Source organism: Gobius niger (genome assembly GCF_951799975.1).
Source record: "Gobius niger genome assembly, chromosome: 9".
NCBI classification, from domain to species: Eukaryota; Metazoa; Chordata; class Actinopteri; order Gobiiformes; family Gobiidae; genus Gobius; species Gobius niger.
Genome location: NC_136860.1, coordinates 14,139,338 through 14,163,198, shown reverse-complemented (window position 1 = coordinate 14,163,198; position 23,861 = coordinate 14,139,338). Strand labels below are relative to the sequence as shown.

The 23,861-nt window shown below is 42.0% G+C and overlaps 1 protein-coding gene across 1 annotated transcript in view; it reads left to right on the top strand.

Moving 5' to 3' along the window:
- Positions 1-23,861, top strand: part of gli2a (GLI family zinc finger 2a) — a 104,028-nt gene that overhangs the window by 4,925 nt on the left and 75,242 nt on the right. Inside the window, exon 2 of the mRNA XM_079562833.1 lies at positions 21,302-21,442. Within this exon, the coding sequence (XP_079418959.1) occupies positions 21,328-21,442 (115 nt within the window). The 5' untranslated portion in view covers positions 21,302-21,327. The remainder of the gene's footprint in view (positions 1-21,301; positions 21,443-23,861) is intronic.

Below are 23,861 nucleotides of genomic sequence, written 5' to 3'. Positions count from 1 at the left end.
TTCAGCCCTAGTTGAAAATGTGTTTGAGATTTGCACGGCTTTAACAAAGCAAAGATCTACTAAATCATAAGCCGTAAAGATGCTAATAGGCACGTGATTTACAAGAAATTCTCTTGTCAATGCCATAGCCACATGCTGCCTGATCATTTCATGATAGCATTCATTCCAGTGTCTTAGACATGCATAGAGACGGTGAAGAGTTCTCCAGCTGGGACTCTTTCGCTAGTTGTCGAGAGGCAGGTCTTTTAACATTTTTTGACAGCCCGCTCTAGCTCCCCAAAAGCACCGAACGCACCTTTGAGTCATCAAACGGCATGTAATAACTTTGGAATCCTCAAGGAACATCACCGTAAACAGAACTCTCCCCACCCTTCCTTCGCCTTGTTCGCGGTTGATGGTGTGACGCATTGTGTGTCACCGTCTTCTTGCACAAAACGGTTCTCTCGGACCCCTCGCCGTTCCTTTTCCGGACACTTCTCTCACTCCTTAAATCACGCACTGAGTCATCGGAAGCCCGTTTCCCCAATAGCGGTAACATCATCATTGTCTGAGCGCTCCACAAAGGAACAATGGTGGTCGCGGCTCTAAAGTTTTGTGTGCAAAAGCCAGTCCGGGTCACAGCAGGTCAGTTCGTTTGGGGAGGAGAGGGGGATGGGGGGAGAGATGGCGATTCATTATCTCAACTCAAGATAAACTCCGGGGGGACAATGAGAAGTGTCCGTTTTGGAAAACAAATGCTTTTATCTTGAACCCTTTAGACAAAGTTTGTATCGGAGGTGATGCAACATTGTCCGGGCTAATGGTTTGCAACATTGCCACACAATTCGGAACTCGTTGAAAAAAACAGGTATAAATCGTTTGAAAGCTGGTTTAGGTGAATGAAAATCTCGGCTTTATTTGGCTTTCTCTCGCTAATAATCTCTCTCAATGGCATTAAAGGCTCGTTAGCTCTAAGTCTTTGTTTGGACGGCAAACAAATCAGATTTACTTCGCAAATTCCGACAGACTTTCCCCCTCCTTGTTTGTGAGCGATCGGATAAGGTTTGTGCATGGCAGAAAGCAGAGAATTTGAGGAAATCCAAATCTGGAATTGGGGTAAAGATAAGAAGATATAAAAGAGAAATGTTCTATTCATAAAAGTGCCTTCGAATCTGCTTTCATCTGGTTTGAACTCAAGTAAGTAGACCACCAGTCAGTGCCTGAACTTTCTGCCTGTTTTGAGTGTGGTTTCCGGACATGATTGAAACCAATTTTTGTTTTGCCAAAATGGGTTTTCTCTGGCAGTTTAAGAAAACCCAAACGGCAGAAAAACGGGCTCACAGGAGGACAGAGATCTTTTTGCTTCGACTGTATCATTAGCACTTCCTCATCAAACATCGCGCAGGCCTCTCTGTGTGACCGCAGGCTTTGGAGATAGACTCGCGGACAATGCCGTATTGTATTCCGTGTTTGCTGCCCGCTCTAATCTGATACAGGAGCCTAGATTGGGGTCTACGTTGAGGCCACTGACAGCAGCCAACTTTGGAAGAGACGGAGAGAAAGTGAGAGAATGATAGCGATGGGAATTGCGGCTTTTTATGGAAGCGGAATCTTTTGGAAGCATTGATTTCAAACAGCTGTTGAAAATAACCAGAGAAGAAGCCAGATAACTCGTGTTTTCTTAAAAGTAATCACTGAGAATACGCATGACGCTTCCCAACAACATGGCTGCCATGAAAGAAGTTTAAACTCAATGCAAATTTGATTGTCAACATGGAGCTTTTGTTTCTCCCAGTGTTCCTTTACAAAATCCTCCAAGTCGAAGACGGAGAGAGTCATTTTTGATGACATCACTTCAAGAAGCTTCTGCAAAAAGTTTCTCAAGCATGTACTCCTTGTGCTGCCCGCTCTGCTGTTTCTTGTGCTAGTTCAATGGACATTGATCATTTTAACAGCATACTTGGGTTTTCACTTTTACTGTTCTCAGCTTGTGACTGTTGTATTGCTGACAGCGCTCCATCCATCACGAAATTGTGTTTTTAGCCAGTTCTTGTCCAATTTGGTCCATTCTTTTTTCAAACTTTTCCTCCCGCTATTTTATATGTTGTGTAAAAATGTTTATTTCTCTGGATTCCTTTGTCACGTGATTATGGCCACATGAAAAGTCTCCACATGTCGGGCTACTATAAATGTTCCTGCAAATACACCTCAACTTCTCCTTGCTTTTCTATGCGATTTTGCCCTCTAAGTCAGAGTGCACATTAAACAACAAAGAAAAGGACAGTTAAACCATTCTTCCGACATTCATTTTACAACAATTCAAGAGATCCCATTCAGTCATGACCGTCGCATCACTAGAGAGAACGAGAGAGACTGTAAGGGGGAGAGTATTCTGTGTGTTTGCGCTGCTCACTCCACAGTTTGCCATGGGGAGGGGAGAGGCTAACAAGTTTGTATGTTTTGATTTACACCGGGCCCTCACGTAACTACGGTGCTACAAAGCCGGCGCGCGGCCTCTGGGGCAAAACAGGCACGACTTTCTTGCCTTTCCATACGACGTGAGATATTAGATTTCCCCAATAGTGCTGACTCGGCGCCAAGCCACAGTCTCCTCGCTGATACAAGCCGGAGACAAGCAGGCAATAGTCAGATTTAAAGACATGTGGTTGTCTTTAGCCCAGAAACGCGGCCCCGTCCCTCGCAACATGTCCGCCGCTGCCTTCCCATTCACCACCACCATCATCATCATCTCTGCCGCTCCTGCTCCCCTCAGTGTCTGGAGCCCTGGCCACGAGCCACAAAGAGGTTCGCTGTAGTGTTTTGTAATCAGCTCATTAGGGGAAAGTGGGGGGGGCGCCGGTTACGTGCAAGCAGGGGCCATCTTTGTGCTCGCTGGCTTCACATGCAAGGCTGTGTCATGTCGGAGCCCGGCGCGGTGCAACAGGTGGCTGCGGCGGAGCGAGCCAAGCGGGGGGAAAAAAAAAGTTTATTGAGACAGAAGACCATTACAATGCATGTGTGCTTGAAAAGAAAAGGAAAAGGCTGGTTCTTCTGACTTTATTGTAGCAGGCTACGCTTAAGTACAACTGTTTCTGCTTTATTGGAAAGTGACGTATAATCATTGTCACGGGTAGGCACGTTTTTTCCCTGCAGAATTTGTGGAAAGTTGGTTCAAAGCCTTTAATATATATGGGCTTTGCTTTAAATAATTATGTGGACAAATCGTTGGGCATGATTTACTTCCTGAGATTACGGGTCGCTATTTTAACCCCTTAACTCCCACCTGAACCGAGAACATTTTCTCCAGTTTGGCTTTACCCCAGTCCAAAAGCTTCTGGAAAAAAGCTGTGAAAATAGCAACAAAACTGAGACGAAAACAATGATGGAAAAGTGACAAAAAAGTGAGAAAACATTGACAAAAAAGTGACGAAAAATGGACGAAAAAATGACAAAAATATGACCAAAAAAAATGACAAAACGTGACAAAAAAATTGCCAAAATTTGATTTAAAAAAAATGACGAAAAAATGACAAAAATGTGATTAAACTTTGACAAAAAAAAATACAAAAATTTGACTTTAAAATAAATTAAAAAAATGACAAAAATGTGAGAAAAAAATGACCAAAAAATGACAAAAAAGTTACAAAAATGAGTTGAGTACCCAACAAAAAAATGATGGAAAAAAATCTGATAACGTGAGGAAAAAGATCCTCTTGGTTCAGGCGGGACTTAAGAGGTTAAAGGCCATATGCCTGACTTTTTTGATTGCCAACAATGAAAGGGGAAGCCACTAAATTAAAATACTAGTTGTGGTCCAAACCCATTCGTAGCTTTCCTTATATCTTTGTAGCATCCAAATTCTTTACAGGGACAAGTTTCTAGGCAAATTTCACAACTTGCAGGGTCACTTTTCAGGGTCACGTTCACAAAAATGATAGAAAAATAGCCTGAAAGTTCATGAAATTGATACAAATGTTTTATAATTTGATGCACACTGTTTTCCCTACAAGCATTTGAGTTTGCAATATACTATACTATATATTATGAGTTATATTGAGTTGCAATATACTAAAGGAGGATAAAATCATTTGCTTTCCATTTCTAGAAGTAAAATCAGGTATAGCTCCTTTAATGACATGTTTTCAACCTGTGAACTTTATCAACTTCCATCCAGCCCAAATTGATCGCTTGGTGCATCTTGCAAAGCTCTTGCCCAAGTATCATTCTTGTTTATTGTTCAAACATTTTACATTTGAGTGATTGACAGTGCCAAGACCCTCTGCAGATTTTGAAAGTACTTGGTTAAATCTTCGACAATGTGCATGGCTAAGCACAACTTTGATTTTACATCATCCAAGCCAAAAGTAACTATTTATAATCTTTCATCAAATCTGTGTACGTTCTGTAGGCCGTGTCTCGCGTATAAAGATACTGTTCTTCTTATGTGGTCACTTCTTCCCAACACCCGGTGTGGTCCACTCCAAATGGTCAACCAACGTGTCAACCAAAGTCGCCCATTGAGCCTTTGATGCAGTTTTTTTTTAACGAAAGGAAACAACAGTAGCAGCAACAACAACAACAACAACAACCCGGACACCTCACCTGATGATGGTCAGCGACAAATGCTCTGGAGTAGCACTTTGTCAGCCCCTTTAAGAGGATGTCTATCCATCACCAAAGGCCAGGCGTGTGGTGGAGAAAAGCAGCTGTCATTTGAAAGGACTAAATTAACTTTTTTTCACCCCTCCTCCTCTTTAACCACGTTATAATGTTCCTTGATGAAAAAAAATGTCCGGAAATACAGTATGTTTTGTTTCATTTATGCACCTTTGACCAGTCCTTGATATTCATATATACCTCTATTGTTTTGATCAAATTGCCTCCACTTCACTTATTTTTTCACTGCCCTTTGTGCTAACGGATACTGTAGGTCCAGATGTTATGCACTCTTAAGTTGGGGCCTAACATTTGAAGTTAGGCCTAGTGTAAATATTGCAACTAGATTTTTGTCGTCAGTACCACCTTTATCACTTCCATCATAACAATGTGGAGCTGAAAAACGTGAGTCCACCAGCTGCCGTGTCCGATTGGGTTTTGACTGGACTTCTCTTGGCAGCCCGCGGTGCAAAGCTACTGTTGCTTAAGTACGGCCGGCAGTTATTGACAGCTGAAGCGCTGGAGAGTGAGTGCTAACAACACATTTAGCGCGATGACCCTGGCCAAATGTTTCAGGGGAGAGAGGAAGCCGAGTCGTCTCCGCGGCGCTCAATGTGGCACACGCGACAGCTGTGCTCTTTACACACACCACTCTGCTGCTTCCACTGCAGTGTCACGGGTCACTTTAGCGGCCATTTAGGAATTTTAATGATTTTTGCATCTCTTACTTGACTTTATGTATTAAATCATTGTTCAGATTGATGAAAGAATGCACCAGTCGCTTCACTTCTTTATTATAGGCCTAGTGCTGCTTCTGTTGTCATTGATTAGTTGTGCCTTATTCAAAAATAAACCAATCGGAATTTTAAAATGTGAAATACTAGAGTTATTTTTCAAATAAAATTATATGGACATTTGGCTATTGATTGTATTGATTATCAATTGTAGGCACAGCAGTTCAATTAGTAATTTTGCCAAGCCTGCTATCATTGAATATGATGGATTTTGGTCAATAGACCTAATGTATCTAATGGATATACTTAATGAATCCCTGTAGAGAAATCCACACAGACAAGGGGAGAACATGGAAACTCTATCCTCTGCCTGGAGATCGAACCCGGGACCTTCTAGCTATGAAGCAAAAGTGCTAGCTGCTGTGTCACTGAAATGGAGATTTAAAGTAGTTTTTTTTCTATTAATGTTTGAAAAAATTGCAGATTTATATGGTAATGTTCTATTTATAACATCACAAACACTAATATAGTCAGGATAACTTTTGACTGTTCTATTTAAATAGTTTGACTTAAAAAAGTTGACTCAACACTTTCCATAAACAGCTAACTGTGATGAATTAGCTTAAACTGTTTACTCTTCTCAAATTAGCAATTTCAAGCCATTGTTTTTATTGTAGGGCTCACGCTGTTAGCAGCTTGAATCCTCTGCTCCTGTGACTTGCTAAACATCCGTTACCTTTCATTTGCTTTTATGCTAATCTGCTCAAACACAAACAATTGTTTAACACACAGCGGACAGCGCTCTTCCAGTCCATTATCACAAGTTGAGACAAATTCCTTTTCTTTCATCTAATATAAATTTGTTAGCCTAAACATGCTTTACTGAAGCTATGCTAACATAGAAATAACGAATGGCATCCAGAGAGTCCAGAGAGTTTCCCATACTTTGGGAAACGCTTGAGTATTCTGCACCCACTTCAATGTATTTATTTTTCCGATAGCCATTTAGCATCACAATCTATGAGGGTCAAGAACTCTTTTGTCAACCCACTGACCACTTTCTGGTTAACAATCATTAGTGTAGGCTACATATATTTTGAGATTTTAATTGAGATGATAATTATTGTGTAAAAGTGACATCTGAGCTAAATGCTAAATCACATATGTTTTTATACAAAGTTATTTTAGATTTTGTGGGGTCAAATATGCGTTTAGTTGTCAACAAACCACCTTTTTAAATATGTTAATGATAATATTGGGTAGTAGTAATGGGCACAGATAGCCCCAACTGCTTCTATGATTTCTATGCCCAAGCTAGCATTAGCCTACTGAAGCTATGCTAATACCCTTGCCTGCTTCTTTTTGGCTTCGTTTTTGCCATGGCCCTGTCCACCCTGTCTGTACATTGCGGTTTTTCCATCCTGCCGCTCCGTTCCCTGTAGATTCCTCCGTGGCTGAGGTTGGAGCCGGTGCGTGGGCCGCGAGCTCCACATCTGTTTCGCGTTGGTTTGAGGGAGACGAGAGATCAACCACAGGATATTGCCTTTACTAGCAGGAAAGGTCAGGTCCAGGGGTGGGGTAGCAACTCATCCACGGGGCTTTTCTCCTGCTGTTTTAGATGCCTTTTATATTACATCAGTTGTTAGATGCTCATTACAATGTATCCTCTGCAATCCCGCGGATGCTTGGGTTTTGGTTTGGGATTTGAATCCCCGATGTTGGAAGTTCAGGAAGGGCCAGGAACGTAAATTGTGGCAGGCGAAAGTTTGGAGCACATATGCAGCTAATGTGTAGCGCGGCGCAAACCTCTTTGGGAGTTTCTAGTAGTGCAGTTTTTCTTTTCATTCCGTGTAACTCCAAATAGTGAGAACAGCTGGTCCTGCAGGGACGCTATTTGGCCAATTTAGAAATCTTACAAATCACAATAGACATTTTTGTGACTGTGATATTCCGTGTCTTCTGGATTTGTGTTTTGTATGAACAGAATTTGTAACCGAAAAATATGACAGCACGAATTTGGAAATAAAAATACATTTGAAATGATAGATTGTGCATTGATGTTGGAAAGAAAACCTTAGCCTCTTAATATGAACTGTTGGACTAAGAGAATAATTTTTTGTGTTTGCAGAAATCTAATGAAGCAGAGACTTTATAATCCCTAAAGTAAATGCAGTCTTTGCAATTTTACTTCAAGTCCAATTAATTGTACAGCCTGTTGCAAACTTTTTATATAACAAGTCCGATTTCTAATGGTGTTGAAGATACTAAAGTAGATTTAGCACCTCATTTAATAGTTTGAACCCTCACCTTAATATTGAAACGCTGTACTTAGTTAAATCCGTGTAAACAGATTGGGGAGCCATCTTCAGCACTTAAAAGACCCACCTAACAAACCCCATTGGCCTAGATTTGAGCACCGCCGTTCTTTCTGCTTGACTGACTGGGCTCTATACCCCTGTGACAGGCTCTAGTGATGTTGTTTAAGCCTATGAATCAGGCTGATGGCTAATGCGTTGCTGTCGGGCCTCTCCAGTCGACTGCATGGGCGACCTCCGGGACCCCAGTGGTAAATCCTGACACAAGAGTTTCACCAAAGACAAGTGATTCACGCCGAGAGAATGTGTCCCGGCCCAGTCCAAACCTGCCCCGGCCCTGAGGTCTCTGAGGTCTGCCATCCGCCGCACAGCTTCACTTGTCAACAAAAAAACATTCCCATGCACCAAAAGGATTTGATTTATACAGGATGAAACCGGGGGATTACCAATTAAGGATGAACAGTTTTTCAGTAGTAGAAACAAATAAATAAAAGATCCGCACAACTTCGTCGCTCCAAAGCTTATTTTAATGCTCACCAGACAGTGACGTTTCGGGCCTTAGCCCTTCTTCAGTTTTTCAGTAGTGCAATTGTCCAACATGGAGCGTAAATTGCTCTGTAAATTGAAAATATAGTTTTGTAAAGGAAGACGGGAAAGGTTAGCAGAAAAGAACACATCTATCTGTGGTGGAACTTGGAAGCAGAAAGTTAAACAGATTTGAGAGAAAACAATGAGACAATTGCAAAGTCTTAACTCCTCCCTACTGTTGAGCTGACAAAGCATTGTTTGAGCAATTACCGAAAACTCCTGCATGAACAAGAGCTTACACGAACAAGTCCAGTTTATTGTTAGAAGTTTAGACTCAGACAGTACTTGCTGAAACGAAACAGGGACTTGCTTTTCATACCTTTGTCATGGAGTGAGACAAAATAGTGACAAGAACTCTTGTGCTGCAGTGACCGTTACTCGCCAGCAACACATACAACCCGAGTGACTGCAGAACAAGCAACTGGCCTTAACATTTAGCCATTTCTATAAACGTACCAAACCACAGCATTATAACCAACGAGGCTTAGAGTCGAAACGTGGTGAGCCAAAGGTGAAGGCCTCAGTCTGTGGTCCAAAACAAGTGCTGTTTAACGGTCATGTCCCGTCGCAACCAGGGCTAAAAATGTGCCGTTTTTTTCTAAGTTAAAAAGGAAGTATTTGGGAAGTGCCTTCACGGAGGGGAACGTTTGCCGAGTTAAATTAGAGGTTCGTCGTGAAACTGTCGCGGAGAAAGTCTGTCCAGAGCGCTTTGGTTTGGGCGCATGTGAAGAGGAAAACAGCTGGGTTAGCGGAGTGAGTTATGCGAGGTGCTTTTCAGGCCCCGGACACAGTGAAGGTGAATGAAAGAGGAAGACAGCGCGGAGCCGGGGTCTGTACACCTGTCCACCTGTAAATTACGTCTTGACGCTTCCAGCATTCCTCCTCCTTTCTGTGTTGACTTTCTAGACTTCACTTATCCAACACGTTCAAGTTCTGATTTGGAATTTGTAAAGTTCTGTTGTAAAGTTTTGTCTGAATGCCTGAACTGTTCAGCATTTTAACCTTTGTTAGATCTTAAAAATCTAATTTGGGAAAGAATCTTTAGTTCTTCACTTTGGCTTGTTGCACAATATGGCTATGCTAGTTCCTCTGACTTGTTGTGATCGCCAGTACCGTCCTTCCTGTCAGTATTCATTTCCCTAAGGAGATTAGCTCAGATGTGCTCGAATCATCATACTTTCTACAGATTCCTTGGTGGACACTGAGTTCCCCGGTAGATGATCACTTACTGTGCGGTAAAAACTTGGTGTCGGATGTAAATAGTTCGGCGGAGGAGAGGCCCGTGTTTGTCGGAGAGTTTGTCTTTAAGCTAAAAGGCAAACATGGAATTAAAAACCAACTAAAAAGAAAAACTGATCTGAAATTAAACCTATTGTCAAGACGAGTGTTTTATGTAGATTAGTCCACATTTGCGGCACTATTTCAAATGTTGTCACGCATGAAATTAAAGCAGTACTCTTGCCCCTAGAGGCCATAAGCGTAACTGCAGGTGTCGGAGCAAGTTGCAATTTTTTTTTTTACTTATTAACTGTCCGTGAAAGTAAATACTACGCGATATTGTACATCCAATCACACATTGGAAATCATTTTTTTCACTCAAACTTGGCTGTAAATACTGTTGTGGCGCCAGCCCGCAGTTAGCTTTGCCCGTTAGCCTGTTAGCTTCTTCTTCATGATTCTATTAGTGTGTATTGATTGCTCCGGTCCGGTGGCAATCATCCCATCAACACTTGTGTTACCTCCAGAGGGACTACAGAAAGGATTTATAACTTTTATGTTACTTAGTATTGCTTTAACGTTAGCCTTTAGCTTTCAGACAAACTCTATGATCTCAATAAACACAAATGTCTCGTCCACTGGAATATTTATATACCACAGCAAGTTGCTAACATGGAGTAAATGATCATCTCACTGACCACCGTGGAATCTTTAAAAAATATGATGTTACAACCGGGTCTTAGCTCATCTCCATAGAAATTAACAGGAAGTACTAGCGCTCACAACTTCAGGTCGGACAAACTAGCATAGCCACATTGTGCATTAAGTCACTGTTAGCTGAGTGCAGTATTGAAGCTAATGCATTTCTCTTGAGATGATCCATTAAAAACGGGCATGTACTTCCAATTGTTTGAAAGAAGTAGAGTTTTAAAATGTTAATTGTGATCAAAGTTGATTCCTAACTTTGCTAACGCATTTGTAGCATCCAAATGGTTCTCAATGAAGCGCTAGCTTGCCCGTTCACGATCGACAACAGGGCTTCACAGTGCACAAAGGTCTAGTTTTTTCACAAATGTCTACCGTTGCAATATACTGAAGTACTAAACACATTTCATGACAGGACTAGAAGAAAACAACCTTTAACCTCTTAACTCCCGCCTGAACCGAGAGGATCTTTTTCCTCACGTCATCAGATTTTTTTTCCATACTTTTTCTGTTGGGTATTCAACTCATTTTCGTAACTTTTTTGTCATTTTTCGTCACATTTTTGTCATTTTTTCGTCAATTTTTTTTATCACATTTTTGTCACATTTTTGTCATTTTTGGTCCAATTTTTTTGTCAAATTTTTATCACATTTTTGTAATTTTTTTTTGGTGTCATTTTTTGTCACATTTCTGTCATTTTTTCTTGCATTTTTTTATCAATTTTTTGTCACATTTTTGTCATTTTTTTGTCAATTTTTTGTCACTTTTTTGTCAATGTTTTCTCACTTTTTTGTCACATTTTCATCATTGTTTTCGTCTCAGTTTTGTTGCTATTTTCACAGCTTTTTTCCAGAAGCTTTTGGATTGGGGTAAAGCCAAACTGGAGAAAATGTGCTCGGTTCAGGTGGGAGTTAAGGGGTTAATGCAGACTGGATAAACAATAGATTTGGCTTCAACTCCCCCCCCCCCCCCCAAACCTAATGCAAAACCACTGCATAGACTTCATGAAGCTGATTATGCATCAAATCTCCTCAAGATCTTTCAAAGCAATGCGGCAACATCACAAGGGCATCCGATTTGTAAAACTAACCTTTGTTTTGGCTTTTTGGGGGTTTGGGGGGGGGGGGGGGTGGCTTATTGTGCTAACCTGCATGAATGTGCCTCTCTGAAACCTGAGCGGGGAGGTCCGCAGGTGGCATAGGGGGGCCCTCCGCTGTAAAGTAGGTTTCGCTTGTTGCCAGGAAATAGACACTACCAGCAGCAACCCCGGATCACGCTGACCGAGAGATAGGAAGGAAGAAAGTCGGAGGAGCAAAAGCCTGGAAATCTTCAACAAAAACCAGAGGGCCTCTTTTGATGTGTGTTTGCATTCCTCGCAGCGCTGGTGAAAGGGGAGCTGTCGAGCGGTAGTGCCAAAGAGGAACACTTGAAACTGAACGAGGCGCAAAGGAAAACACACGTCGCCGGCCCATTACAAAAGTCCGGCGTCTGGGGTTGGAGGGGTTGCGGGGGGGGGGTGCAAGGTATATGAACAAGATAGATAGATGTTTGGAGAGGAGATGGAGAGGAGAGATAGTTGTGATAGAGGCTAATGGAGTGGGGTGCACTCAAGTTTAGGTCATGAGAATCACGGCTGTGGTAGCGGGGACGTTGTTTTTTGTAGGGCTGAGTTTTTTTTGTCTTTATTTGTGAAATTGAAGCGGCTCTTGTTCTGCTAGCACAGGTTGCTTACTGTTGCATCATGGGATTCAGTTGGACTCGCAATAATATATCAAGATTGTCTTTCAAATTTGGTACATGCTTTCTATCCAAAAGTCATCTGCAATTGCATCCATTTCAATTAGAGATCGTTTCCTTTCTGCTTCAGTACTGCGTTTTAAGTTTGCACTCAGTTTAGACATCATTTAGTCCAATTTCGGGACATATTTTAGACCAGGTCAAACATTTTATGAGGTGGTACTGCCTTAAACAATCTGACTTGCAATATTTAAAAGCAACCTCCTCTTAAACCGTAGCGGTCTGATACATAACTCTTTGTGGTGAAATGCCACGTCTGGTAAACCCATCAGCGGTGCATGGTAACGGCGGAACAGAACTTTATATTTCATCCCGGGCCAGGCTGAAAATGTTGTCGTGGTAGGGACGAGTCTATATTGAAAATAGCTTTAGACGTTCACTTGAAAAGGATGTTTTGTGGCAGGAAGCAACATGGACAAAACAGCCTTGCAATAAAACATAAGGTTAGGTTATGGTTAGGTGGGATAAATCATTTGAACGGACTTAAAAGGCATGTCTGTGATGGAGTGTGCTGTTCTTTTTCATATGAACATGTCCAATCAGCCGATAGACCCAAGATGATTCTACAACATTTGTCAAGTTACAGTCTTTTGTCACATTGTTAAACTTCTATGGCCAATTCTGTGAATAGAATTAACCACGAGTATTAGTTGTTCGGGTTTCAGTGGTGTATCAAAAGTCATTACTGTTAGTGAATTTGGAAAGTTTAAGACCTTAAAAGTAATTCAAAAGCATTCAATTTGATTCAAACAAGAATTTAAATCTCAAATTTCTTAAAAAAAAAAAAAAAATGACATTGCTTGATTTCTTGATTGGGAAGTCAATATTTTTTGCATTCAATTACACATTTTGCTGAAATTGTCTGTAGGATTTACACACATTCTTAGCTCAAACCTGAACCATTGTTAGGGTTTCCACAGGGCATTTTAAAGCATTAAAAGTCATGAAATGAACTGTGCCAAAATCATGGCCTTAAAAGTCATCAAGTGGATCCAAGCTGGCATTAAATCTCAATTTCTAGGAAACATTATGACATTTCTCAGCAGTTTTATGGGATAAGTCAAAAATACCAAAATGATGATCTAAAACATGTTCAGTCGCAGTTTTGACTGAAATTGACCACATTTATAGCTCAAATGTTCTCTTCCCTCTGTTTGATGCAATGTTCGCAAATCTTATGAAATTCTATATGTGCCAATTGTTCTGCATTCGTTGCATTAAAATTTCGTATTTTAAAGCAGTTAAAAGCATTAAATTTGATTTGCTTCTGCCTGTATAAACCCTGATTTGTGTATATTCCTTTTCTTTTTTTCTGTATGATGGAATGATTACTAATCTTTAGAAATGATTCATGCATACATTTGACACATTTAAATCATATCTGGAAATTAAAGTAGAAGTAGAGGTCGACAGATTATGGGTTTTTCTAAGGCTGATGCTGATTTTAGGTGATTTTTATTTGCCGATGCCGACATGTGTGACTGATATTTTTAACCGATATTTTTGGCCAATTGTTCCAAATGTCTGGCCTGTAATTCTTGTTCACTCCAGCAGTGGCCAATTTTACTTTATTACTTTATGTTATTCAATCATAGGTTCTGTCCCAGCTTTGATTAGCTGCCGTTAGCATTAGCATACTGTTGCTAGCCACGGAATTTGGCCTCTGTGGTCATTGAATTCTCCAAGTTGTGGGGGACTTATTTTAAAGCCTTATCTCCGGGACCGAGATGCATCTGAAAGAGCTAGCGGCTTTTATCGGCGGTAGATGGAATGGAAATCCCCAAATATCGGCCCGATATATCGACCGACCTCTATTAAAAAAACATTACATTGTCCAGCTGCTACTGGCATGAACTGAGCGGCACTTAATGCAGAAATATACAACTTGGAAACGTAAATCCTGGGAAAAGATTTTCTGTGAAACAAATGCAAGTTAACCCTTGAAAGTCCATATTCCAAACATATCAAATCTAGATAATTTAAGGCAACACAGGTTAGGTTTTGGTGCCCTCATGGCTCGCCAGGGCATGTCTTCATTAAAATACCATGAACCTCCCTACAATAAATTGATAAAAAGCCCATTGTTTTGGCTCTGATATCGTCACAGCTTCCCTATTTCACACAACTATATAAACGGACATTTAAAAACAAATCAGCAGTTAATATCTGTGCGTGTGGTAAGAGGCCGATAATCCTGCGAGCCTCTGAAGTCAGCCCATCGTCACATGGCACCGGGGGGAGGCGCGAGGAGAAAGGGGCACGGAGAGGTGGCTGCAAGGGTGGGGTGGGGGTCTTATCCCGCTCGTGCTGCTACAGTCTGCTCCGGCCAACCACAAGAGGAGAAAAGAAGTGCACCCTTGTTGTTATTTCGCCTTTGGCCCCTGCCATCTGTCCGCTTGGTTCCTGACACCTGTACCGGCCTGTCAGAGCCGGGGTCCCCTGTCATCGGGGCCAGCACAGGTCCGGCCTGTGGGGAGACGTGGCGGGGTAGGGGGCACCGTGTCGCTGCCTCGCAGAATTAGAGCGAACAGTGGGTGGGGAGAGTAAGGTGAAGTTGGGGCCACTTTTGAGAGGAATGAGCTTGGAGTCTCAAACACCTAGCTGATCTACCTTTAGTGAATATCTGACGGTCTCATTAACAATTTGTGGCTCATAGTCAAGCTGACATTTTCTTTTCCAGGATTGGTATCTATAAGAGGTCGACCGACATGGGTTTTTGTAAGGCCGATGCCGAGTTTTGGGGATTTTTATTGGCCGATGGCGATATGCTCGGCCGATATTTTCAACTGATATTTCTGGCTGATTTTTCCAAATGTCTGGTCTATATCCTGTAAAAACACAAATACTTGGCCACTCCAGCAGTGACCCATTTTATATTATTGCTTACTCCTAGCTTTATGTGGTCCAATCATATAGTTTCTGTCCCAGCTTTGATTAGTTGCCGTTAGCATTAGCATACTATTGCATGGAGATCAAAACATACAATTGCGGAGGTTAAAACTAACTTAGCAACTGAATTCTCCAGGTTCTGTGCTTCAAAAAGACATGCAGCATGTCCACATTGACTGGCCGGAGATATCGGCTTTTATCTGCGCTAGATCAGCCGATAGCCGATATGGTAAAATCCTCAAATACCGGCCTGATGTTTCGGTCGACCTCTAGTATCTATCTACCAGCTTCACCTGAACCGAGCACATTTTCTCCAGTTTGGCATTTTAATCTAAAAGCTTCTTGAACAAAATGTGAGAACAGCGAGGGAAACAAGGATGAAAATACAACAAAGGTTTTGTAGGTCTTAGCTTTCAAATGAGGCGTTTCTCTGGCCTACAGGCTGTAAGCTCCTGTCGAGAAGCTGAACTGAAGAAAACTCGGTTAAGGCGGAGAGGGTGAGAGGTTAAATTTGAGTTTTCTTAGAACCAGTGTGAAAATGTCATTGCCTTTTGAACACGTTATGGTTGCTATTAGGGCCAGTTCTCAAACAACAAAGTAGTAATTATAAAACAAAAAAGGTTAGTTTTTTTTCCTGCTTCCTGCTAACCCGTATCTTCCCGCTTCTTATCTAGAAATCACGAGAAGAACTGAGTGAACAAGCACGGGCTAACCAAGCTGGCTCTTTCCCCCCCAAATAAAGATGCAACTGACAACATCAAGCACATGGGGGTGTTCCAACTTTCACGCTCCCACTAATTTCAAATTAAACTCGCACCTGCCCTGTCGTTGAATACTTGCTTAGGTAAATGATCCTCGGAGATCCTTGGACCCGAACCCCTGCTCCATCCCCAGCGTTGGCTCGGGCTTCAGAGGCAAATTGGAAAGCAAAGAAGCTGGCACGCCGTAAAAAGCGCGGAAACGGCTATTAATGCTTTGCCAGATGTTTTCGCGGACGCGCCGATGTACGGAGGAGGATTCCCTGTTTTCGTTTGAAGGGACCGGGACCGGCTTGAAAGGCGAAGGCGGTCACTTGTTCGACTCTTTCTGCGGCCTCTGTTATCCGAGCCAAGAAGGGACTGGAGGAAAAAAAAAAAGAAGGGCCCTGCGCCGCGGCCAAGTCCCATCTCGATAAAGGCCCATGAAAGAGGACATTAATTCCTATCACTATAAGGTTATGTCCCAAATAGTGCGCCCGCCCCCCCCCTTCCTTCAAAGGACAAGATGGCTAGCTGGCTACCTCCGGGACTTTTTGGCATGGGTGGAAAAAGGGAGACAGCTGCAGCCTAAACCTGTTAGTCGCCCACCTCTAATCGGCTTACACTGGCCGGGTGACAGGCGACTGGCACCTCCGAAAGGGTCACAGACATGGACGCTACTACAAACCGCCCTCGCAGCGAAGGGAGACATGTTGGATAGCCACGTGAAATCAAAAACAGTACTTCACACGTTCGGTGCGAAGGTATCAGATCAGTGAACACAATTATTTATCCGTTCAGTCATTCAGTCATGCGTCCAGGAAACAAAAAAAAAGAGTCTAGTTACCGTTGCTCGATTTCTCAAACTATACAGTATGCTAGTTATACATTTTTGAGCTTTCACCCTGTTTTCCCATAAAAAAACGTACCTGGATTCGCACGCTATTTTATTCTTGCAGGTTTGATCAGCACTCAGATCAATTACCTCCATTATGAGTGCTTCACATTTATTAAAGTTCATTTGCCATCCTGGGACCTGTTCTTGGCTGCTCTGAACTCAAATTGCAAATATCACGGTGCCATGGATTTTTTTAGCATGCCGTTTTAAAAAATGGTAGCTTGAAATTGTTGGTTCTGTGGGGAATCAACAGATTTTTTTTCATGTGCAGACATTATTTTCAATAATAATAATTTAAAAAAGGAAATATCAATGTGGAGTTGCCCAAAAGCAGGATTATAAGACACTTTATGTGTGGTACTGTATGTCCACTTTAATCTCTTAATCCCTGTGTTAACCAAGAACATTTTCTGCAGTTTTGGCTTTACCCAAATCTAAAAGCTTCTTGACCTGAAAGTTTACAGCCTATTAGCCAGTGTAACAGCTCATTTGAAAGCTAAGACCTAAGCACTTTCCTTGTTTTTGTTGTCACATTATCTTCACGTTTTTCTGGCTTTATTACAGTTACCTTGCACTAAAAAACAAAATGCTGCCAAAGCATGACAAAAGTGTTGCGAAAATGCAACAAAATCGATTAAGAGGAAAACAAGGAAGAAGCTTAGATGAGTTTTGTAGGTCTTTGCTTTCAAATGAGGTGTTACACTGGCCTAAAGGCTGTAAGCTACCAGGTCAACACGCTTCAAGATTTGGGTAAAGCCGAACTGGAGAAAATGTTCTTAGTGGGGGGTAAGAGATTAAACACATCCAGGAGTTTCAACTCTTTCGAAAAAACTGAACAACATGTTTGTCAAGGACTAAACTAGAGTGTTAGGAGGGAATTTACATCCGAAGTACAGGCCGATCAATATGGGGTTTTCTCAGGCCGATAATATATTTTTGACCAATACTTTTAGACGATTTTTAAAACATGTCTTGTCGATGATCCTGAGTATGATGTTTCTAAAACTGTAAAATGTGTCAATGTTTCCTGTGAGGGCGCTTTATTAGGGGTGGAGGGCTGATTTAGGCAGGACATTCATGTTTAGTAGTGCTTCAAAGGAAAAAAACAAAAACATAGGTCACCATCTCTTATGATTCTGAAATTAGAGTCAAACGTTTGCAACATGAAATATATAATATAGGTGTACAAACATGTGACTGATTTTCACAGCAATGTTTCTTAGCTCCTCTGAGGCCTAGGACGTTGTGGTCGACCAAGATCAGACCATCATGTTGTCTCCACTCTAAAGAAATGCAGCCTTCGCAAAGCAATGTTTTACAGATTAACCGTTCACCTCCAGAAACTAATTTATTTCCTTAACTCCAGTAAAAATCCATTGCATCACTGTCTTATCAGGATGCGTGTTTCTCTTGCGCTCTGTCCAAGTCGTAAACTCCGTTTTACAAGAATCTGGACTGATGACCTTTCGTGTTAAGTTTTAATCATTGGCCTTTATGGAGATTCCAACAGGTGTCCAGCAGATACCAGCTGAAGTCTTTATTGAAGATGCCCGAAAGCGAGCGTGTGCATCAGTGCATTTTTGAGAACAGCGTGTCAAGAGTTCCCACACCTGCATCGTTCCTGTGAGAGAGGAGTTTGAAGACTTAAAATGACTATATCTTACAGGAGCCTCACAGATCATTTTCTAACTCTTCTGACATGTTTGTGCTATATCACTAACATCGAGATTATTGAACCAGGCTGTAGCTATTCTGATGGTTTTACGTCTACATTTCCTGTATTGAACTTTGACACTTTATTTGGATGTGCCCGTTGGACCCAGAGTTGCACCTCTTTTGCCAAGAGTGAGAACATCCTTTGCATGACTCATCTTTTTATGGGAATCATAGCGCAATGGAAAATCAATGCCTTACATGCACTAATGAGGCCTAGAACATGACATAAGACAGACACAGTTTTCCAACACAAACAACACATGTACATCTCAAGACCTGATTGAAAATGAGGCGGAAGGGATGTCATGATTCACTGGTTTTTACAAATATTTGTGATTGTTGTTGTAAGATGATGCTTTTATTTAATTAGTGCTTTCATTTGGCGAAAAATACCTCATTCGGCGAAAAATACCTCATATCTTTCCTCATAGCTTTCCTGTGGCTTGCTTCTCTCCAGACCTGGCTCGTAACTTCCCAGGGACCAGGACACTATGGTGATGGTGATGTGGTTGCTTTAGGTCTACAACATTAGGTTTACAACAAAATGCTTCATTTTGATATTCTACTGCAAACATTGTAGCCTTGTCTGACTCCAGCAGAGCATTAGGAGTGTATGGTATTGTTGGGCATGTATCACTTTAGTTACTCTTCTGAAATAGCAACATATAACCTGGATACAGTCCATTAGCCTTTTCATTTAGCCACCAAACATGGAAAATGATGAAAGATCCAGATGTTTTCAGCTGTTATAAACCACATTTAGGTGATATCAAAGCCTCGTTAGAAATCGTGAGTGAATGTACAGATCTTTTAAGGGTTTTACTTGAGATAAGAATCAGCATATAAAAGTGGCCTCTGGGCTAAAAGCAAAATCATATTCAGTTAAAGTGATAGTCTGGAAGTCTAAACGTTTTACACATTTTATAAAATGAGCAAAATCGACCACCTGATCTTGCATAGCTGCAAGACCATATATATACTTTGTAAAGTCCCTCCTTCCCAGATCCCAGCAACTAATCAAAGTCTAGTATCCTCTCGTGTTGACCAATGAGACGAGCTTTTCCTGTGAACCAGCCTGTCCGGTCCAGTCAGGAGGAAGGGGGAGGAGCTTGATCGTTTATTTTAGAAAATTCTGTTCCTGCTCTCCTCATTTTTTGAGTTGCAAACTTACAGACTATCACTTAAAGTTTCATCATTTTAATATGTCAATAATAGAGAAACCACAGAGGTTACATAACATAGCATACATTACATACATGCCATACTTTGAAATAATAATCATGTCTGATGAAGGGCCCGAAATGTCATTTTTGTGGTGTGAGATATAAGAAATTTCCAAGCTGTACAGATCTATTTGTCTTCTTATTTCACAGTTTTTTAGATCCTGCACACAGATTTATATGATGTGTGTGTCTGCTTTATACTTGAAAATGAGAACTGGCTTTACCATTCATTTGTAAGGGGATGAACGCTCAATTGAAACAGGTCCGGGAAGCCGTTGCATGCTTTTGTAGGAACAGGGTCAGATAGGAAACAGTGTCTCGGTGATACCGTATCTATGTCCCCGACAATATTAACTCAGACTCCAGACCTCATATGTGTCCAGTTAATTCTCTTCACACTTTCCTGCCAACACGCGCCGAACCGTTTCTCACCAAAGTTTGACTCTTGCTTGTGTGAAGTGTGACGACCACCGTTTCACTAGCGGCGGTGGGGTGAGGTTTTTCTCCTCTCCGCCACAGACCCGCGGCGTGTTTGCTCTGGGCTGAGGATGATCTTGTAGGTCTCACCAAGTTAAACAAGTGGCACGTTGCCAGGCCATGGAGCTATTCACACAACCGCGCGGAGGTATTGACTCAGGGCACACGGCTAAAAGCTAAAGGCCAAGCATATTTACAATTGGAATAGAAAGCCGCACTGAGGACATGCTGCCACTGTCTGAGATTTGCATTGTGATTCTGACTTGATTTAAAAGTAAGAGTTATTTGAGGGGACAAAACAGTTGATGGCTAGGGTTGAAACAGTTCTAGATTTTGGTCAATAAACATGTACATCAGGGGTGTCGTACTCGCTTGGGTCGTGGGCCGAAATGCAGCCCCCATGGTGGGTCACGGGCCGCATGTATTTTAACAGACTGTGACCTAATAGATAACAACTGTTTACACTTATTGTGCTTTATCAGCCTGTGTCAAATGTTTTTCAAAATGCTGCATAAAGTCATTATTCATTCACTCCACACTCGATGGCAGTAAGTTCCTATTGTAGCCACATCCACCCTGGGGCAGACTGATCATTTACCACGTGGCTGTAATGTGTTGTTTATATCCTAATCTCTTATGTCAGTGCCCTCTGCTGGACACGTGTGAAATGAGCATTCTGGTTATTTCTTTAAAAACCCATAACCCATAACGTAACCCCCAAGATGATTTTGAGAAATGCAAATAAGAGATCAAATACCTGTTAAAGTGTCAGTATTTTAAAAATGTCCTGTCAGAACATCCCGCTTGGTCAATTATAATGTTAAACAGGGATTCTCTGCTGGTGGGTCGGAACCCTAAAGTGGGTCATGGAACCATTTTCAGTGGTTTGCGAGTCTACAGTGAACTTTGTCTGTTAAAATGAATGTTATTGGGTTGTTTTGATCATAATTTCAGTCTTAAAGGGACAGCTACTGCTTGTTCAACAAAAACTTGTGTGGAAAATATAATATTTTATACGATGTATGACAAATTACAGTTTTATGTGGGTCCTCGGCTTGTCATCCGAGGGTAATGGTGGATTCCAAAGCCCTGTCACTTGGGAACCACTGATGTAAAACATTGGCATTTGCTGAAAATAGTTCTGTACTTTAGGCTACAATGTTGAGGTTCGGCCCTTGGGTGTTTTGACAATAATGAAAATCGGCCCTCCATGACACAAACTTTCCTACCCCTGAGAGACTTACCTTTTTTTGTGACAGAAATTCATGCTCTACAGCGGGCCACATGCAGCCCGCGGGCCTTGTGTTTGACACATGTGATCTACATAAAGAGTATGCTAACAGTTTTCCTTCCTGTTTCGTTTCGGTAGGCTACACCACAGAGGGGTCGAGCGTCATGGAGACCACAGCCCCAACAGCCACAGAGAAGAAGGAGTGCAAGACCTCAGCTTTGGACGGAAGCAGCTTCTCCGAGCTCCCAAAGAAACCGTCGCCGACCACGCTCACCAGAGGTATGAACATTTGCTATTTTACACGCACACCGGGGACCTTTCAATCTAGCACACACCGATGCAGCATGAAAGTAGCCAAGGCATTTCTTAGAACCTACCCACCTGTAGCTCCATCTACAATTTCACAATAGTTTTTCATACTACACTGGAGCAACAAAACACATTTCGAAGTTTTTAAAATCCATCATTTTTCCACGTTTCCTTTGAAGGCATCCATTCTTTCCTTGCCATCAAATGAATTTGTCCAGCACGAGAACATTATAGCTCTTATCTTTCCCCTTACCTTATCTTGTAAGTTCACCGTGGGCATCTTTATTTGATTTGTCTGCAGCTGTAGCCTCGTTCTGCCTAGAGGAAAGTTCTCCTATAACTCGTAATTTCTTGCCGCCGCTGTTGTTGACTCTGTACCCGGCGGTGCAAGCGACAGGCTCCACACACGAGCAACTGGGTGGCACATTAAAAGAGTTCGGCCCTGTGATGGGGGCTTGTAGATGTCAGGGAATGTCTGATGAAAAAATGCTGTAATGAGGTGGAAGGACCTTGTTCTCACCTCCCGAGTGTAAATTTCATGAATTACTAAAAACGGCTGGCGAAGCAGTGGACGACATGGCGTATCAGAGGCCGCGCAGAAAGGCTGGGAGGGGGGCACCCGCACTTTTGAAATGCTAACAAGACGTCATCTGACATTGTGGCGTTAGCCGTGCTCGCGCTTAATGATGGGCTTGGTGGCCTGCCACAAGAGGAGCGCCATGAGCATTAATTGTTTAGGGATGCGGGTGAGAAAGTAGGACGTTTGTGTTTGCCCTGACTGGCAGCACCACAAAGAGTCCACAAGTTTCTCCAAACCAGAAAAGAAGAAAATATTGCACTTGCCACCGTGTGAATAATTAATCCATTTACACACTTCTGACCATTGTGTGTCCTGCTGGCCGTGGGCTTTAATGTCCGTAACCTTGCGCCGCAGCGCGAGCGCAGTGGGTGCTGGGTGTGAGAGCGCTCTATAAAGGCCTTGTAATTAAAAGATGAGAGCTCATGTTTTTGTAAGTGAATGTGTGATGAAAACTCCTTCTAACGAGGTTATGAATTACTAACGGCGGCTGGTGGACACCGCGGCCCCTCCGGAGCGCTCCCTGGCATCCGTGTCGAGGGTCCACCACAGGAACACACTCGAGCGGTGTTAGAGATTAATGAAGGGCTTGGTGGCCTGCCATCGCAAAGACCACTACTCCACCCAAGGGACGCTGAAGTAGGACATAAGCGCAGCTTTAAATTGAAGATCTGTCTTTGTTTTTCTCTTAGAAGATTCCTTCTTTGACTGCAGCGCATTAGTATGCATGCAGAAATATGGGGCGTCGCTGAATAAATCTTGGTCATATTTGTTTTGGATTCTTTGTTTGCCAAGGCTTGCAAAGGCCACTTCTTGGATTCCAACTTGGAAAGTAGAGTAAACAAAGGACAATAGTGTAACTTAAGCAGAAATGTCCTAAAAACAAAGTCATTCTGATGAATCAGATGCATGTGGCGTCCTCATGATTATTTTCCACTTGCTGGTATTTGCCTTGCATATTACCAAGTTTCTTAGACGTTTTATTGCAAACTACTTATAGATTCATGTCAAAGGAAATGTATTCTCTGCACATGAGTGTTTTTTCTGAAAGTAAAGTATTTAATCATAAATTTGACTCTAAGAACTGAGTAACATTTGGTTTGTATTGTTATACAGATAAAAATGAAATGATAAAATTGCCTGTAAAGAAAAAAAGGGTAATTAAGAAGCTAGGTCAAGATTTGGAGGTGGGTGGTTCCAATGGGGTGACTAATTAATTAAAAAATATAGGAACAAATATTTGAAATCCGATATCATATTATAGTATAAGAACGTTTGCAGTCAAAAAGTATTTGGCCTAGCGCAGTTTCAACAAGCCAAAGTGGAGGTTGGATTCCTCATGAAAAGTTAGTCCTAGTTGTTTGTAGGCGTCCGTAGAAAAGACAATAGTGTAACTTAAGCCGAAACATCCTGAGAACATCTTGTCCGACCTAATCCGATGTGTCAGCCGGCTACGGACCCCATCACTTTTTTTCTCCCCCGACCTCCTTTAAAAAAAAAACCCACATGCCTTTTTGAACTCTTGCCTGCGAGTAAGCGGATAGCTGACGGTAGTGCGCGATGCTGGTGCTAACGGTAGGTTCCCGGTCATGTGATCAGTAATCCCGGCGTCTTGTTAATGGTTTTTAATGGGCGCTGGCGTTTTGTCTGACAGCCTGCATCTGTCTCAAAGGAAAGAGGGTGGAGAAAAAAGTAAAAAAATATGTATATCGTCCAACACGCTTGCCCTTTTGCAACCAGACTCCCAGGCCGAGGATTTACGAGTCTGCGGCGGGCATGTGCTTTACCATGTCGGCTAACATGTGTCCAGAT